Source organism: Myripristis murdjan, chromosome 17 (genome assembly GCF_902150065.1).
Source record: "Myripristis murdjan chromosome 17, fMyrMur1.1, whole genome shotgun sequence".
Taxonomy (NCBI): Eukaryota; Metazoa; Chordata; class Actinopteri; order Holocentriformes; family Holocentridae; genus Myripristis; species Myripristis murdjan.
The window spans coordinates 6,186,460-6,206,109 of record NC_043996.1 but is presented as its reverse complement, the minus strand read 5'-3'; the positions used below and the strand labels follow the sequence as shown (position 1 = coordinate 6,206,109).

Here is a 19,650-nt window from a genome sequence, read left to right as displayed (position 1 = left end):
ATTCCTCTTAACGAATCAATTAAGTATGTAGAGTGGCAGATTATTGAAGAAAAGATAGGCTGTTACCGCTGCAAGCGGAACCATCTTCTATCACTATCTAAAATAACTGTTTCCCCCTTAATATTTAGCTTTCAAGATAAAATTTCCAGACCTCGTTTATAAGTTCCTACTTTGTTGCTCAGTGGCAGATAAAATCACGGTGTATCGTGTTTTTTCGTTTTAACGTTTTGCAACTGTTTGGGCCGATACGACTAGCGCTTCTGTAAATCCAGCCTATGGTTATGATTGCAATAGAAAAATTGCCTACTTAATCTGTTTAAAATCAGATTTTTTTTTAGGTGTAAAATATGACATCACACATTAACGGTACTTTTCGATGTTTAGACCCGATTTGCTGAACGAGTTCTTGGTGCCAAAGCCTCAGTGTAGAATAAACATTTCTCATTTAAAATTTTTGTTTATTTGATCAAACAGGCCCCATGATACAATGAAGAGTTACATTAACTCTTCATGTGAGCTGGTGGGATGTAGAGGATTCATCATGAAGACCTTCTCAACTGATTATACCGACTCCTTAACAGCATTTTAAGATGCACTCAACTCAATAAAAGGTCCACTGATGACACAAGATGCAGTAATATGGTCAATATTTTATTTTAAAAGAAAATGACAAAAATTAAACTTAATGCATTTGCCACTTTTATTTCACCACTGTGAGGAACCTTGGCTGTACATGAACTGTTATCCAGATACAGTTTGAACAGATGAGGGAGGCATATAGCTGAGATGTTCAGGGCTTTGACTGATCTCTCTTGGCTTTGCGTCTAGTTTGGACAGAGCTCACCACACTGAGCTCTTGGCCACAGTCACACAACCTGGGACTTCAGCTGCAGCTGATCACCAACACGCTCAAAACACATTCATGGCCTGCACTGGCACTCAAAAATCTTGATTTCTCTCCTTTGGATTTTTTTATACCTCAAAACAATGTGTTTCACCTTCTTACGATATGTTGCAGAATGTGGTAGTGGTAAAATCAACAGGTGAGAAAAAAAAAAATACTGAAATGATCATATAAAGGAAAATGCAAATTCAAGTAGACATGGCAAAATCATTTGTGAAAGATAATTTGTTTTGTTTCTAGTAAAGCTTAGGGTATGCACAGTACTGGGCCATACTGATCTCTGCAGTGGTATATCTGAATGGAAATCATGGACTTGGAGTGAGTGAGGTGATGTTTGCTGGCGCAGAGGTTGGCACTTCTACAGCAAGGTTAAATAGTGTACGCACTAACATATACAGCAATTTTAGGTTTTCGGAGTGATGGCTTCATTTCATAAATAAAACACTGCTACAATAATTATTCTTAATGATCATAAAAATGCATCAAAGTCATAAGGCAGTGAAAGTAAAATGTGTGCTTGCTGCACACTGGGATTCAATGTGCAGACAGATTGAGAATCATTTTTTAAAAAATCTTAGAGCTTTTTGTGTAATCTTGCCATTATTTGATAATGCAACATTGCTTCCTTCTCATGCAAAATGCATTGTTTTTTTTTTTTTTTTGATATATATATATATATTTTTTTTTTTTGCAGGTGATGTGTGGGACTAGTGCCGAGCTGCAGCATTTGGAGAGTAGGAGCCTTTCTAGTCTTCTCAGTGTCCCGGCGTAATATGTGGAATCCTGGGTGTTGGATGTTGGGAGGTTGAGTCCTTGAATAGAAAACAGCCCTCAGTCTTTATTCCTAGAGGGGCAAAAAGCAGCAGTTAGTGCATACTGCATATTTAATCACTTCCGAACCTTCACTGCCATAGTACACCATGCCTTAAAGTCGTGACGCTGGAGTGAAACACTTTGAATATGAGCCTGAGGAAAGCATAAAGTGTTTTACTCCTGAAGTGTGGACCACACATTACAAACATGCATATAGATACACACAGACTCTTTTGACTTGCTACTAATACTTCTTTTAGCATTCAAAAATCACTAATTTCTACTATTTTACAAGCTGCTAACACAAACACTAAATAGATGCCTTCAATCCAAAAAGATAAAGTTTGAATGTAATTCTCCAAATTGTCGACCCAACTAGTCCACACACTTTTTCTGTTTTAGTAGGGACTTAGCTCCACTGCTCTGTGTGTATCTACAATGCAAAGACATCCAGATCAACACACACGAACAAAAGAAAATATTTAGTAGAGTGTTAACAGGGCTACTCAGGAACACAGGCATCCTGACAGGCAGATGTAAGACAGCACTGCACACAGGGCTGATAGGGCAAGGCCGCGGAAACAAAGCCAGCCACTCCCATCTGGTGAGTCACACAAGTACACACATGCACACACGCTCGTCCCAAATCCTGCGCCTTGGGGGTCATGCCATTCAACAGCAAATGAAATAATAAAATAGAGCACCAAAAGGTGATTTAGAATAAGTTCAAAGGTAGGCAGTTTCCAGAGACAAAATGCTTGGGAGGGAAGAGGGAGCAGAGTTAGAACATCAACAGGACGACACGGTATGGCAGAATGGAATGAGAGGTTCCCCAGCGCCGCTCCACGCCTATCGTAACCCTGACAATACTGACAGCAGACAAGTTGAAACACAAATGGCTATGTTTGGGAGAATCAACACGGAGTTCTGACCTATTTTCTGCCACACAAACTGGGAATGAACACTTGGTTCACAGGTCCCAGGGCGGTTACAGAAAAGTGTTTAAAAATTTTGTAGCTATGTCCTGGGACAATCTCTCATGTTTGAGGACAAATCGTATCTGTGAACATTTCTGTGGAATGTGGACTGTGTGTTGCTGTAATCCTGCACTTTTCATTTGAACACATCTGTGCATAATTTTTTGGACAACATACATTTGTGTTACTCTTCATTGCATGGTACAGTATCTTAATAATTTACTCTCATTAACATATATTGTGTTGAAAAGCAACTCAGATGTGTTTTACCAAAGACAGCACACACATGTATTAAAAAGTATGTTTATAACAGTGGCTATGTGATGATCACAGACTGGTAGTCATATTTTATCCATCTTTTTATTTTCCAGTACATCACTGCAAGACAGCACCCAGAAAGAATATATTACTTGTATTGTAAGAGCTAAGTGGACAATAGACTTTAAAGAAAGCTCAAAGCACATCTGTGTACACACAAGATCAGATTTCAGTCAATATGGATGGCTCTGCAACCAGAAACAGCTTCAGCAAGAAGCAGAGCTGGTTCAGCTGGTATTTAATCACTCTTCACCGACTGTGCCTTGTGTGAGGCTGCACAATGTTGACAAAACATTGTACTACAATTTTGTTGCGTAATATTGCTATTGCAATAAGCATTACATTACACATGGACACAGACCATTTCTTTTTCTGTACTTGTAAATTAAAAAAGTCAAACCTCAGGGGTAGAGTTAAAATGCTTATAATTTTCTGCACATTAATGAAAGGTTGCCTCCAATTCAACATCAGATTAGCTTGTTTGGGAAGCCATCTCAACAGCTTTTGGAATATGCAGTAGTTGCTACTGCATTTTCTATGTTTTTAATGAGTTTTTAGTGATAAACTGTCATCTAAATGAAGTACAAAGGCGTGTGGTGGCATGAGTTACTTAGGAAGAACATCATCATTAACACCCAGCTGCACACAGTAGTTCTCTCCAAGGAAAAGGGATCATTTTCCTTTCCAGCAGGGGGGAGTATTGCAGCCAAATTACAAGTGATTGCATGAGAGCACCAGAAGCATTACTGTAAAGGGTTTTCAGCCTTGTCACTATGACTTGAGACTGTGATCTGCGGTCTGTGTGCACAAGTTGACCTTTCCCTTCCAGGGTAGTGGAGCTGGGATGATGACAGCATGATGCAGGCTGTTAGTTCTACACAAGCAGGGCTGTCTGTACCGGCAGTGAGAGGAGGCACTGATGGGAAAGCAGCATGCCGAGAACGGAGACCAGCTTGCAAGCTTAGCCCAACCAAAACCAGACCTGACCAAAACTGAAACCAGAACCAGGACTGGGACCTCATTTCTCTTACCTGGGTCAGTCCTCCCCCTCCTCTGGCGTGATCTCTGTCTCTTTATGTACCACTACTTTGGTCACTGACATGTCAGGATGCTGTTGTTTAGCCTCCTTGATGGCCTGAGCCAAAGCCTACACATGGCAGTGCAGTGCCAGGACGGACCAGCAGGGGGAGACAGAGAACGGGGAAGGGCAGGGAGGTGAGGGAGTGGGGACGTTGCATTGTAAGTCAATATGCCAACAGGGAAGCCACTATTAGTTACATTTGTAATACTTGTTAAAGTCACACCACAAGTTAACGAGACTGTAAAATGTCACATGTTACGCCATTCTGTATCACATGGCTATGAGCCTATTACTGTGGCGGGAAAAGATAAGTTAAGGTCCGTGGGGGACAGAGTCACCGTTCAGCGCTTCACTTTTTGTGGTTATTGTACAACTACAGTCACTGACAGCAGAGAGAGAGAATTACATGACAGACAAAGAGGATGTTATTAAAAGACAAAAAACAACAAAGAAACGGTACAGAGAAAGACTGTAAGAGAAACTAGGCAGAAACCTGATCATGGTCAATGTCTGCATCTCCTGTGATGACAATCCTTTTCTCGATTCTTGTCTCGGATATTCCTCCTTTCACCGTCTGATCAACAGATAACAGAAAATTCTGGATTTCGGTATGTATTATTCTCTGCCAGCAGGAGATGTTGAATCAAAATTTAAAAGGGAAATGCAAACTGTCTCCTGAATAGCAGCGAGCAAATACTCATCCACATAAAGCTGGACTCCAGACATTATGACTCATGTTCTTTTGGAGTAAAGTACGCTTGTTGCAGTTATTGACACGTTTAATTGTTTCTTAGTCGAAGTCCATATTTTTCAACCTGTTGCCTCTCAATGCCATTTGGAGCCAGTGACACGTGAAATTGCTTAATGCAGCTTTAACACTTCTGCGTAAATGTGATAGCATTAGTATTTCAGGTATTAAATCTGGATCACCATGCACCCTCTTCTCCTGGCTGCAATGTGCAGTGTGTGCACTACTGTGTACATGTTTGCTAGGACCTCTGTGCTAATACATGTCATGAGCAATAAAATGTTACTGAAATCCTATAAATGTAGGTCAGCGAGGGGGGATGATATCTTTGAAGCAAAAGCACCATGAGACTCATGTTTTTCCATTTTCCGCAGGCCAGGAGTGTGTAATGAGGCATATCCCTACTCTACACAGCAGTGCTGTAATACCCAGCATCGGTCTTAGGACTTGAGACCACATTCTGAGCGGCTTGGTTTCGTCTTGAAATTCCCTGCACTTTCATTCGGTCTTGTGTTGGACAATGTGGACTCCACATTATCTCAAAACCAGATGAATACACAATGAAGAAATTTCATAAAACATAGTCATTATTTTCTCCACAGACTCACAATGGTGCATAAGAATGAAATTATGTTTATGCGCCAGAGCCAACACACTGCCAGTTCATCCAAGGGTGTGGTAGCTCAATGAGAACCACACTGCATTTTTTTTGCCTGTACATTATTTTATGTTTGTGGTCTAATTTAGCATGGAAATAAAGTATTTTTACTTGTGGGTGTATGTATCAAAAAATGATTATGCTTCCTGTTTGGAACCAGTGATCAATAATGATTGTTCTGGGTTGGGTTGACGGCTCTGTAGCCTAGGTTATCTGTCTTGTAAGCTCCTCCATAGTAATGGCCTTCAATTCGCTCTAGTTTTTGTCTTGACTTGGCTCCCGACATAATCGGTGGTCTTAACTGCAACACTTTTACACCAACATTCCCTTCCTTTCTCTAGTACTTACCCACCATTTCATACGTTTCAAACTGCACAGCATGCAGAGAAAGGCTCAAATGGGACTGTGCCATTATGCATTAATGCAGCTACATTACATTACTGCAGTGAAAAGGCTAAAAGGACAACGGCTGAACCCTGACCTTTGTGATGTGTGTTGTCATCGTGGTGCTGGTGGTTTCCGAGGTGATGGTCTGAGCGCTCAGCAGTACCCCGGGGTCTGCATCACCATTTGTGTCAACCTGTTGATATTTAGAGATTTCATTTTTGAAAGGTCAGTCAAGTTTTACACACTCAAAGCACACTGGACAAGGTCAGAATACGCACTAAAACGACTGAAACAAATATATTACTCGCTTTGGTGCAATCACCAAATTGCACAGATGCCTGTATATCTTGCATCTTTCAGAATTGTCGTGTAGCCAAAAAGAAAGGCAAATTTTTCTTTGGTATATGGGTAATATGTACCTCTGCAGCCTCGTAGGTGATGGTTTTTGTCTCTGTGTGGATCACCGGCACCTCTTTGGTAGACGACTCTTCCTGTTGCACAATTTCAAGACTCTGGGACTGATGAGTACAAAAACAAACAAAAAGGCGCATGAATACCTGTAATGCGTTAAACAGGATAACAGCATGACCTGGATGATGGATGTTCTAGTTCTCATTAGATAAATTAGATCTTATGTGTTGGAAATTCATAATTTTGTGTTAGAGTTGCCCTGTTAACTATAAGGCTCTGTTCTTAAAATAGCCCCTGCCTCCCTAGCACCATTGCAAATATAATCAAATTGACACAAATAAATGCCGCATGCTCGTAAACTAAGCCAATGACAGTCATTTAAGGGCTTAAATCTCTAAATAAGCGTGTCGTCATGCATTAGGGTCCCTAATCCAGTGAAGGAGAGGTTACTGAAGCAGTGCACTGGCAACAACCAGTGTAAATCACAAGGTTTCCATCAATTGTGTGCACCCTTTAGTGATCCTTCAGCAAAAAACAGAGAAGTTAGCAAGTTGAGACGTCCATGCTTTTGGTTTTGAGGTTTTGCCCTTTATTTTTTAGTGGCAGATTGTGCCAGCCAGAGGGGAGGGGAGTGGTGAGGTTACAGGGCCCAGGCTGAGGCCCCTGGAGCTGGTGTAGGGTTACCTCTGACTGTGACATGATGGGAGGTGTGTGGGCGAGTGTGGCCTCTGGGGAACTCGGCTCATTCACTTCTTGTAAGCTGGACTCTATATTTTCTTCTCCTGTTGCTTCAAGTTCTTCTCTTGCTTGTTCTGAAACCTTTTCACTGCCACAACTTTCTGCTCGTCTCAAAATCGGTTCTTCTTCAGCTTCCTTCTGAATGTTCTTTTCCTTCTTTCTCTTCCTCCCTTGTTCTCTCCAGTTCATCTTCTGAGCTGTCAATCTGAGCAAAGTGATATTTCTCTTTTTCACAGGTTGAGGTTTTTGAGATATCTGGAAAATGCCTGTCTTCAGCCTCTGCACACTGAAGGCCTGCCAGGGAACATTCTTCTTCTTCTTCATCCACCTCCTCAATGACATCTTCCACCTCTGTGGGAAACACTTTCCCTTTGAAGTACAGCACCTCGGTGGAGAAATGGACTCTCCTGCCATCTACCACTGTGGGCCCTCTCTCTTTAGAATCTTTTACATCTGTCGACAGTGCAACTTCTTGCTCACAAGCTATCTCTGAATTACTTTCCCGTGCTTCTTCTTGGTTGTGTTCCACATATAATGAAGGCAGCTCATGTTCCTCTCCATAGTTTTCTATTTTTGTGATTGGTACTGGCTTAACAGTGAACCTGACATCTTCATGTTCATTTTTGACCATCAGTGCCTCCTCCATACCTGTATCCCTTTCCTCCCTATCTATTATGTAGGGCCCTATAATTTCCGTGATCACAGAATCGCGGACGGAATCGTGGAATTAGCCTAATAAAATGGAATCTATTTTTAACGCGGAATATTGCGGAATTTGACATAATTTGAATGAAATTATGTTTTTGTGTGGAATATGAACATATGTCTGTGGAAAATTACATGGAGGGAAGCAAATCTGGGTGGCACAACCCCTCCAGTCATTTCACCTGCACCTGCACCACCAAGAAGAACTTAGAACACCTGCACCGGCACCGTTTGAGTCCAAAAGGCAAAGAAAATTTCCAGGCTATAGCAGTGCACTGACATGGATTGTGTAACAAAGCGAAGAGTTAATGTGAATAGCCTGTATGTACAATGGTCAACACTCGGTTAACAATCTTTTAAGTTAAATGTGTGCATGCATTGACCCAACATCAACCCTCAGGTGAAGTAATTACTGATGCATCCTCTTGTCATTTTTGTTCAATCATTAGTAACATATCATTTTCACCTTTTATTGATATAACAACGTAATTGTTAAATAAATAAAGTGTTGTTTATTTGTTACCTCAATTAATTTAAGGTAATTTCTATTTCATTTGTGTGCATTTTAGTCATTAACATTTCAGTTATTAAAATTAAAAACACACTCTGTTTTGGTAGTAAAATAATAGTAAAAGGTAAAAAATGGAATTCCAAAAAATTAAAACGGAAAAAATGGTATTTCCAAAAATTAAAACAGAAAAAACGGAATTTGGGAAAAAATAAAACGGATTTTATAGGGCCCTAATTATGTCCTCACTTTCCCTCACTACTGCTGAGTACAGGCACTATCAGCAGACAGGCCATAATCTACCTCCTCTATTGTTGCTATCTGCTGTATTTCTGCTGCCGACTCCACAAATCCACACTGTTGAGCCTGCTTTCCTAGCGCAGTAGTGCTAGTACCTGGAATACCAATTCTTTCACAAACAGCAGTGTCAGCTGGTGTATCTCCTGCACTGTTCTCACCAACACCCTCTGGTGTCTGTGTATTCACAGCAGCCCCTCTCTTAAACTCCACAGCACAATCTGCCTCCGCAGGCTGTGCCAAAACTGTTTTTACTGTGAGCTCGAGCTCCTCCCCTGCAGTGTGTACTAGGCTGGCCTCTGCAGCCTCTGTGATTGGGATATTCACCGTAGGCTCTGTCGACTCAGCTGGCGCTGCCTCCATCTCCGTGGCAACCCCCACCACCTCCTCTGGTTCAGCTGATACCTGTGAATGGTAACAATCTTGTTAGATGACTGTTTCTGCTTTACAATCCAAAAAAATAAAAAATAAAAAAAAAATAAATCACACAGCACAATGTAGTCTGACATCACACCTGTTGGAGTAAAAAATTATGCAGCTTTATGACAGCATGTAACTGTAAATAACAATCAGATAGAGTTAAATATAATTATGCAGAAATACACAACCTAAATTTTCAGTTATACCAGCACCACTGCAGTCTTATTTTGAACTGTATGAGGACCAGAGAGGGAGTGGTCACCTTTTGCGAGGTGGGACTCAGGGAAGAAGAGACCCATCCCAGCGTAGACTGATGGGACAGAAGGACGGAAGGACAGAAAGGAAGAAGAAAACAGAAGGAGAGCACAGTCAAAATGGAGAGACTAAACACCGGACAAAGAGCAAACAGGGAGAGGAGGAAGTATGATGGACAGGTTGGAAAATTAACAAAATATTATGTGGATTGTATGGGTATGGTATACATTCTATTGTGTGCTAAGAATCTTATTAAATGCACTGACATTAATACCAAGTTGAACAAATCCTAAATCCCCAAACGAAAAGCCAGTTTTAAAATTACTGCGGCCACCAAGAACAAATTTAGAGTAATCTGTATTCCACAATCTGTTACTTAAGACCATTTGAAAATCTCTTTTCAAGCAGACCCATACAATTATTCCTGTTAGCTGACTTGTTACAGAGGCACAGGGGATTTTGGAGAGTGAGGTGGGGAAAGCTGCAGCAGTGGCACCGAGCCAAGGCTATGAAGTCACTGCTTTAGGCGGACTGATAACAGAGCTGAAAGAAAGGATGGTGCTGCTGAGCAAAACAGTGAAAAACAAACAAGAGCCCCCGTCCAATACACACACTTTCCTTCCTTATCAACTGTTGGAGCCAGCTGCTAAGGTAAGGTAAGCTGTCTGAGACATCAACAAATCGCAAAATAACCCACAACACTTGTATCAAAAAGAAGCAAAGCATTGGATTGCAACAGAAACCTGCAGTTTGGCAAGTGTAAGAGTAAATACTGGGTGTTTAGGGACTATTAGCCATGCAGGGCGGCAGATTAAATTGTTGTTAAACTGGTTTGGCTACTTCTGGAGGGAGGGTAATGGGAATATGCTGCAGGTGGTGGTTGAAATGAGGAGGGAGGTAGCCAACACCAAGCTGCTTTCTTTTCATACAGTACCACCGCTAAGGATGCAGCTGAGGGATCTGTTACTGTAATCTGAGTAGTGATCAGGCTGGACTTTGATTGCTCGGTCTGCAGCTCCTCAAAGGTGAAGATTTCTGCTTTCTGTTGGAGCGTCTCAGAAGTTGTCATGTCCTTTACTTCTTTTGTTGACACACTGATGACCTCTGACCCCTCCTCTGTCTTCGACACCTCTGAAACCCATGAAGCTGTGGCCTTCTTAGGCGAGGGAGTGCCTTTAATCTGAGTCATGTCCACCTTTTTGGTCTCCATATTTAAATTTGTCATGACTATTGCGGTCTTGGGATCTGTAACGTCAGCCATGTCTTCTTTGCAGGTTAGTACATTTTCTGTTTCTGAGGTAGAGAGGAATTCATTCTTCTCAGCCTCAACTTTTCCAGAGACAACAGTCTCCTCTTTCTCAGTATGAGTATCCACCGCTGTGCCATCAGTGGCCATCTTGTCCTCTGCCTCCTTCAGGATGATAAGAGTCCCTCTCTTGTCACTGATGGCCTGAGACACCTCCTGTCGGACGGCTCCAGGGCTGATCTTTACCATGGATCTTTCTGACAGTTCTTCTTGGGAGCCGTTGGGAGTTTTTTCCTCCTCCTCCTCCTCCTCCTCCTCCTTGAGGGTCCCATCGATGAAGACATCATCATCCATGGTGGTTGACAGACTGATTCCGTGTGGCCCCGATGAGGTGGCCCCATCTGTTAGGTTACTATCCACCACATATTTCACCACATATCCTGCCGCCTGGGGAGACACTTGGCTTATTGAGATGGGGATGTTCAAGTTAATACACACAGTGGGCATTGTGGTGTACAAACATAGGCAATACAGAATGTATTTGAGCCTTGATGTATTTGAACCTATATTTTTAAAGGACACACTCCCTATGTATCCCTATGTATGTAGACAGTGATCCACTATGTGGTATACCTTAGCCCACAACCTATTTTCCCTGTAAAGACACTGATACTACGTAATATTTTACAAAGTCTTAGTAACATTACCATATCCAAGAAGGATATGGTTCTTTACTTGTTAACACCACATGCTTGTATATGAATAAAAACTCAAGCTGAAAATCTGCATTTTAAATCTCAGAGTAATTATGCTGTTTCAAGTCAAATATGAACTAGAATAGCAAACACTGTGCCAGTGTCCAGATACTTATGGTGCACTGTAGATGCAAATAGAAAGAGAAACAAACAGTGATACACAAAAAGCACAGATTTAAATATGTCATACAAATTGGCAGCAGTTTACCTCAGTGGCCTTAGCATCCAGTTCCTTCTTTATCTCATCCCCCTCAGGCTGCTCATCTTTAGTCTGCAGAAGACAAAAAAAGTGTCACACAGTGCGAGACAGACAATAGCAAGGATATATAGAGTATGGCCATGGCTGAAGGAGATGTGTATCCCAGAGCTCATTCAACTGTAACTAATGCTCCTCATTCATCCTGCATGATCTTATCAGATTATGTTGTAATACACAAGGAAATGACAGATGAGAAACTTTGATGAAACTGCTCTTAAATCGTGCACACGTCAACATCACAATAATATTACTGATTAAAGACTGTACCATCCATTACTCAAACAATTTATTAATATGTCCATCAGCTGCTGAAGAGATTCAGTTAAGAAATAAGGCAATATTGGCAGAGACACACAGACTCACTGTATTAAATGTGCAGTTTTATTCACGCACAAACACTGAATGTCTTTACAGAGATTCATTTCCTATATCAAGGTGCCATATTTTCATGAAATATGCACAAAACCCGGCCATCTGGAATGTAAAAAGCACTGCAAGAGACTCATTCTGAATATAAAATATGCTGCACTAGACTAGCAAAAACACCTGGCATATGACTGGACTAGTGTGTGTACGTCTGTATGAGACTTCTTGGTGATGTCATGCTGCACACACATACACACGTGTTGTTAGTCTGCTGTGGACGGCAGCTTACATCCTGTGGGAGCAGTGGCTCTATCATGGGTGCATCATCTGCTTTGGGTGAACGGGCAGGAGACGAGGAGAGTCTTTTCTCCCACTCCGTCATGCCTGGGATGCAGGCCTCCGCCTCCAGAAAGGAGCGCTTCAGTTCGCTGATGTTGGTCTGGTGCTTGACCAGCTCCTCAGGAGGCTCAGTGTCCTACAGTAGCCGATTAACCACGATACAGAGAGATGAGGCCAGGAGTGGCGCTAAGGGAACGGTGGCCATGCTTTAAGTGCGCAACGGTAGCTTGCATATCCAATAAACAATGGCATACAAGGCATAGAATGCAGCTGGTACTAATTATTATTATTGGTCTAAAACCGAAGCGTGACGTGATTGACGTACATCAACTGCACTCTATACGTCTTGATTTTTTTTTTTTTACATTATTATTGTTTAGGGGCTTCTTTTAGGAGGCAGTGCAAGCAACTTGTGCAGCGGCATGAACTTCACATTTACTGCTCGCACATACAGCAAAATAATGGCAAAAGGTCCATGTGATGGTTTTTACAAATACAGTAGCTTGTGCTTAAATGCTAAGGGAGCATTTAGGACCATGAAAATAATTTTTCATGCATAGTTTTAAAGGTTTCGTTTAGTACAACACTCCCAATTCTCGTTAGAATCTGCAAACCTCCATTTAATGTGCTCTCTTATTGCTTTAGCACTCACATAAATAAGTTTGGATGCTCACAGTAAAGTCAGTCTGTTATTGTAGATAATACTGTAATAACTGCAACCCACACGGGAAATCCAGAAATAACATTTAATACTGAGACAGATACTGTTGAGTTAGAATTATTTGGTATCAGTCCAGTTAGGTTTCTTCATACCACAGTACCTGCATGCATATTTGGAGCAAGCATTGTTTTCTTACCAACCTCTAGCATCAGATTACTATGCCTGATAAAAACGTTTTCCCCTTTTACTCGTCTTATGAAACTGTACTGTAAAGACAAAAGAGGGGAGGGAAATTGTTAGCCTTTGGTTGCTATGTCTTCAGTGGGGGAGATTGGGAGCTTTGTCTTCCATGGCAATAAATGACAGGATGATCAAAATCACTGATAGAAACCCCCCTGCAAAATCCATTTGATTCTTAGACATAAAGTGGAGAAACAAAAACTTGAACATCATTTCACCATTTACAAAGAAAAGAGAAATGAGCTGGAATGGCATGGTTAGAAGCGGTGACAGCTGTGCAGCAGTGTGTGGAGTGAATCCAGGTTTAACTGAATGGTCAATCTGGTGCATGGAGTGATAGTGTGTGTCGACAGCAGCAAGCAAGGCAAAGCATAAGGACAGCACAGAGTGACTGATGGCATCAGGAAAGCTCAGTGCATCTGGTGGTGGTGTGATGCAGTGAGCAGGGCCATGAAGCGAGCCCAGTGTACCTGAGTCCGCATCTCAGAGTCTTCGTCTGCCTCCGACTGTTAGCAAGTAAAGAGGAGAGCAGAGACAGCGTGAGAGAGAAAGGAAGAGGGAGCACAAGGAGCAGCAAGAAGTAAGATTTAAGACAAGGAAAAGGTGGTGGATAGGCCAGGAATATAACAGAAGAAAGTGGGATGTTGGCAACAGGAAAGATGAGTGATTTGGTGGAAAGCACTGAGACTGAATGACAGAATAGAACTGTGTATACTAAATTTAAGGTGTGTGCACTTCATGTAAAGGAGGCCGAAACCTTAAGAGTCATCAGTACATACATAATGCAGGCATGCTTTGCATGCAAGTCTTCATTATAAACAAATTCTTTCAAATATTTCAATACAGGCATTCCACATACGATAAAGCACCACGTTACTCTTCCTTCCAGTCAATACTTCTTCTCATGCTTTAAACTCTGAGGTTTTCCTTGACGTACGAACCTCTGTGGCGGTCGTCTCTCCATCAAAGGCAAAGTCAGTTTGCTCGCTGTCAGTCTGCTTTGTCAAAACAGACCAAAACCGTTCCAAATCGCAAGCAAGAAAATGAGAGAACCCAACTGGTGAGCTTTTGAAAATGCACCACATCTCAAACTCGTCAAAACCACAAATGGAAAGAATGGAAATGCACTACTTGTTTTTGTAAGCTACACAGTATCAGACAACACTAAAGATAAGGTTAGCAAAAAAAAGAAAAGGAAAAAAGGCAAAACAAAATTAAGCAAGCAAAACAGACTCAGAGGAAGTTGAAACCTTAGGTCAGTCATTTTAACATTTAAGCATAAAATCATCTTGAATTTGGAGAGATTACATCCTGTTCTATATTCATTAAGATTCGGTCCAGGTAGGTCATATGTTAGCTGTGTTGTCAGTGTGCAAACATATAGCACTGCATAAAAAATAATTTGATTTACTGATTTGGTTGATGAACAGTAACCTGACTTTCAGGCCCCCCTCTTCAACATGCAAGATGACACTAGGGATGATCTGGATGCCTGAAACCGTCTCAGTCTCTCTGCATCACAATAAAGACTACACTGCCAGTCATTTGTGATTCAAAAAGAAGTGCCGCTTGAGAGAAAATCACAACGTGGCAGTGTAAGCGGCTTCAAGGAAAAGCTTAAGGTCTTCTTTGGAGCACCCGTACGTTATAAATCATTTAACATTGTGCTGTTTTGCTTGAGGGAGGCAGCAATGCGGAGAGACTGACTGAATGAGTCTGCAGATGTATGTGGAAGTGTTTCCATGCAGGTGGTGGTGGTGTTGATCTTGCACCAATGACAGCCTACATTGTAAAACTGTGAATGTAGATGATAACACTGAGATGGGTTAGGCACAAAGCTATATGTCCTTATATATGAGGTTTGGTGAGGGATTAGTAACTGAATGAAGGTAGGTGACTTCTTCAAATCCCCATAATCTCTAAAAAACATACTCTGTCAAGTATTTAAATATTTGCATGGGAGAGTTTCTTGATTCACTGCAGCATGACAGTGATGTTATTACACTTTTTTACTTAGTAAGACTGCTAAAAATATCGGCTTAGGTGTGGATGCCATAAGAACTATCAACAAGAAGCTAAACTTGACTGCAGCTTAAGTGACAGATGGCATTCTTTGTTTGTGTCTAACCCTCTCATCAAAGGTGAAGTAGATACAAGCCAATCCATCAATTAGGAAATGGTGAGACTTGCATGTTCATCTCTGGGTGCTCGTGATGCTGATGGGGATGCAGTCTACAAGATGAGAATGTGACCAGGCAGAGATGAGGTTCTGAAAGTAGGAGAACTGACAGACACTGGGACAGACACAAGTCTCCAGGTCGGCTCTGGACTGGTAAAACAGTAGAGCGAGATACAGGACAGGATAAGGGGTTAACAGTAATCATGAACTGTCATTCTAAGCCAGAGGCGGGTATTGGAACACACAGGCGTACGCACACACACCTCCTCTTCCTCTGAACTGTCATGGTCATGGAAGCCCTGGGCTATGGAGGCGGTCAGGGACGCTGCCTTGGGCTCCAGGTAGCAGAGGCACAGCGCCAGGGGGAAGGAGAGGGTGAGGGCGTAAGGGACAGAGAAGGAGGTGGACAGCAGGAAAAAGAAGATGAAGAGGAAGCAGGGAATGAGTGAGGGTGATTTGATGGGCAGGAAGTGCTGTGCGCACTCTGGGAGAAAGCGCATTTCGGACAGATCGGGGAAGGTGATATAGCCGTCCTCGTCTAAGATGTTTGAAAGGTCAGGCAGGTGCAGGGAGAAGGAGAAGAGGGTACCGCCGCGGCTCTTGCCCTGCTCCAGCCTCTGCTTGCGGGCCGAGAGGAGCAGAGCTTGCTCCTCCAGCAGGGCGGCCTTCCGATCGGCGCGAGCTTGCCGACGGCGGCATCCGGCGCTGCTCTTGACTGGACTGACTGATGAGGCCCGTTTGCGCATGTTCTCCCTGCGCCGCCGACGCACTTTGGTTGATGAGACAGGGGACGAGGGGAGCGAGAGCTCAGAGTGGAGCGGCTCTGACGAGTATACACAAGGTGAGCACTGACAAGGAGAAGGACGATGGGAAGTGGGGATGAAGGGAAGGGATGTGTGTAAATGGAGAGGAGCAAAGGGACAAGGGGCAAATACGCATGAGCACACGCGAGTATAGTGTGGGGTCAAAGGAAGGACAAGAAAAGAAAAGCTAATTAGTAAAAGCGCACACAAGACGAAAAGCACTTAGGCCTAGACTACTGCGGAGGCTAAGCTGAAAGCATCCGAGATATTCTTAACAGCAATATAGTCCATTAAGGAAGGAAAAAAAGAAAAGAAAATAATCTTATCAAAGGGACTTGCAAAAGACAAGTCATGCAGCAGCTTCTGGAAAGAAGAAAAAAAAAAAAAGCCATTTCCTCTCAGTGTGCAAACTCGGAACCCATAGGCTATCATCTGGTGACGATTTAGCCTCTGGGGGCCTCTCGAGGGCCAATATTTTTGGTTTTCTGGCGTAGCTGCTCGCAGCTCACTTCTGTTCTGTTTCCGTTTCTTTTATTACATGAGTCAAACATTTCTACACACAATACAAAAACATCAACAGCTTTTGTTGGTGTTTCAGGACCACATGGAATTTTGGTCAAAGTGGCAACTACTTGGACTTACACCAGAAACAAGACACCAGAAAACTTCAAATACCAAAATCTTGTCCCTCGCCTACAGGTTTTAATAGGATTACTCTGTGTAATCGCCAACAAGAAACTCCTTTGACAATTAAGGTAGCATGTATATAAAAATTACAAGTTTTTTGTTCCAAGACACAAAAATCATCCATGCGTCTGAAAGGTTCTCTTATTCAAATGCACCAGTTCTGATTGCACTGAATGTGTTGGCAGACAGAGGTTTACCTTTTTTTCTTGTCTGAGTGGGGTGGAGGGGGTGGGTTCTGTTGTCCCTTCAGCTTCCACTTGGGTGTCCTCCTGCTCTGCCTTCTCTTCCTCTGCCTTCTTTTCTGGTGTTACTGTGGTGATAAGGTCTCCCTTGGCAATGACTTTACCCGCCGCATCAGTACCACTGTCCTTCATGAGGGTTTCATGGTTCTCCATGATTGGGGCTGAAGGACCAAGTGACAAAGACAGATGTAATGAACTACAATTTACAGAGACTCGGGCATTCATGGAGAAAAAATTGGACTGTTTTCAATAGCTAACAAGGAAAAATGTAAGGTATTCTAAATTCTTTAAAAAGAAAAACAGAGCTTTTCATTTTTGTGGACAAAGTGATTTGATTTTGAATAGCTACTATACATTGCCATTACACCAACTGTAGCCATGTCACTGAAGGAAAGAATACAGGTGTCAGAATTTTCAGCTTTGCCAACTTTCATGTAGAAAGCACATTTTTGTAGCTTTGAGAATAAATTAGTTATTCTGCAGAACAATACGCTAATTTGCACTTCAAAGAGGGGATTTTGTCATTGGGTCTTCACATAAAAACTATGGGTGACTGCAGTTTTCTTTTCACCAGCTCAGAAAAGACAGTCCAAACAAACGAGTAAAATTGTCACAGCACAGCCAATACCTCCTGTATCTGTTAACAAAGATGTGACACCTAGTCTAATTTATGTTATTTGCATATGTAAAACAAGCATAAATAACGCAAATAAATAATGTAAACTCATTTGTGCAGGTGATCAAGGGTCTTTTAAAGTATCCCACCTCAAAACCAACATGACAACAGAAACTAAATGGAAGCACATGCTTGGCAGCATTTAATCTGTTTCCAATGGTATTTGTAGACATTCAGTCACCACAAGATAGGACCATGCTTTACCGCCATCTAAGCTGCGGGACATGTTGTAGCGTTTGCTGGAGGAGCGTTCGAAGAAAGGAGCCGGTCTGATGATCTGAGAGCTGGCCCTGCGGGTCTGAGCCTGTGTTCTCCCGCTGTAGCGAAACTTGGAGCCAAGGCCCAGGAACTTCTTTGGGGGTGCCTCAGGGGATACGAGCCTGCCGTGGTTACAGTTGCTCACATTAATCAAACCAGAAATGAAACACAGGTTTAAGCTTAGCACTTGTAAACCATTAGGTCCTCCTGACTAGAATATTCCCTGGAGAGTTGTTAGTGTTGAACTGGCTGCTTGAAATAAACCAAGGGGAATTAATTTTGCTCGAAGCTGGAGTGGATAACTTTGCACATTGGCGGCTAAAACTGGCAGCAAGAGGTAACTGTCGAAAAAAACTGTTTGACCTTCAATACCCAGAAATTATGTTAGGAGATGCCATTAAACTCCATGCAGCACACTCATATCTACCACCCCAGGAGGTGTGTAATCACATTATACCAAAGAAAATAAAATATTTTGCATTTTGTTTTTATGTTTAAAATTTTCACTTCCTATGGGCAGATATTATTTCCCACCACTGACCACATCCAACAACACAACGTGATTAGGAAAGTGTAAGAAGGCAGCACATGGCAGCCTTCATCAGAGCCTTCATCAAATGCTCAGATGAAGGCTCTGCTGAAATACGAAAGCGTTTTCTAATGTGCTGTGAGCCAATAAACAGGTGAAAATTGAGTATTTTGTCCTCCTTGACTTGATAATTTGGGATGTGCTACCTTTTCACACTTTTTGAATATTGGATTTTGGATTTAGCATGACACTGAAAATCACTTTGTTGAAGTGCAACCTTCTCCTCCAACCAACATTGTGATTAAGCTAATAGGCCAACACTATGGTGTCTGAAGGGACAGATGGTACACGCTATTGTCTATTAAAGTCCTACTTTGTGATTTAGGCTCTTAAGACGGGTTAACTTTTATTTAAGAACTCATGCATGAGCAGCTTGTGGAGAGGTTTCTTTCACAGGCCTTCTGGTATTTCTTACCTGAAGAAGGTATGGTGCTCAACACAGACCTTCCAGAGCCTCTTGGCTGCACGATGATTTGGAAGCTTGAAGCCAATTGTACTTTCAAACTGCTCAAACTGAAAGACAAACAAAAACAAGTCACATCCAAATCAAAACCCTTTTGTAAAGCATTTTGCTAATGCTGCTTTTATAAATCAAGTTCGTAGTTATTATTATTATTGTTCATGTGTCTGTTGTTCACCTCGCCAGGGCGGATTTTGATGTAGAAGTTGTTCCTCTTATAGGAGATTTTCAGAACTTTGGGCCAGGCGAACCTATTGATCCTCAATCTGTCTCTGTAAATGAGGAGGCCACTGGCGCAAACCCCCAACATAATCTCCACACCCTCAGAGTCCTGGGGAAGACAAAAATGAATGGATGTAAAAGGAATTTTTTTTTTTTTTTTTTTACAAAATTCAAAATAAAACAAAACCTCCCTTGTACTCATATCAGTACAGTAACACAGGAGGACTGATATTTGAAAAAAAGAAGACACTGACTACGACATTGCTCTTCTTTTTCTGGTCTGCAAAACATAAACTCCTATTGCATAAACCCTATAGCGTATATGGGAGATGTATAGGAGCCAGAGCACAGCAGGATAAATTAGATGTAAACAGTGCCAGGTGTGTGACAGAAACAAAGTAAAGCAGGCAGGTGGAGAGTCGAGTCAGGCATTTGGTATTGTAATCTT

General features: G+C 42.0%; 1 protein-coding gene across 1 annotated transcript in view; it reads right to left on the bottom strand.

The window, feature by feature from the left end:
• Window positions 1-1,474: 1,474 nt before the first annotated feature.
• LOC115374734 (band 4.1-like protein 3) overlaps window positions 1,475-19,650 on the bottom strand; it is a 37,920-nt gene continuing 19,744 nt past the window's right edge. The window contains exons 10-27 of the mRNA XM_030073813.1: window positions 19,159-19,311; window positions 18,936-19,033; window positions 17,878-18,053; window positions 16,953-17,158; window positions 15,529-16,113; window positions 14,028-14,081; window positions 13,557-13,592; window positions 13,047-13,112; window positions 12,136-12,321; window positions 11,430-11,492; window positions 10,155-10,913; window positions 9,228-9,275; window positions 8,873-8,950; window positions 6,306-6,404; window positions 5,981-6,079; window positions 4,587-4,667; window positions 4,044-4,159; window positions 1,475-1,748 (exon numbers count right to left, since the gene is read on the bottom strand). Coding sequence (XP_029929673.1) covers window positions 4,049-4,159; window positions 4,587-4,667; window positions 5,981-6,079; window positions 6,306-6,404; window positions 8,873-8,950; window positions 9,228-9,275; window positions 10,155-10,913; window positions 11,430-11,492; window positions 12,136-12,321; window positions 13,047-13,112; window positions 13,557-13,592; window positions 14,028-14,081; window positions 15,529-16,113; window positions 16,953-17,158; window positions 17,878-18,053; window positions 18,936-19,033; window positions 19,159-19,311 — 2,898 coding nt within the window. The 3' untranslated portion in view covers window positions 1,475-1,748; window positions 4,044-4,048. The remainder of the gene's footprint in view (window positions 1,749-4,043; window positions 4,160-4,586; window positions 4,668-5,980; window positions 6,080-6,305; window positions 6,405-8,872; window positions 8,951-9,227; window positions 9,276-10,154; window positions 10,914-11,429; window positions 11,493-12,135; window positions 12,322-13,046; window positions 13,113-13,556; window positions 13,593-14,027; window positions 14,082-15,528; window positions 16,114-16,952; window positions 17,159-17,877; window positions 18,054-18,935; window positions 19,034-19,158; window positions 19,312-19,650) is intronic.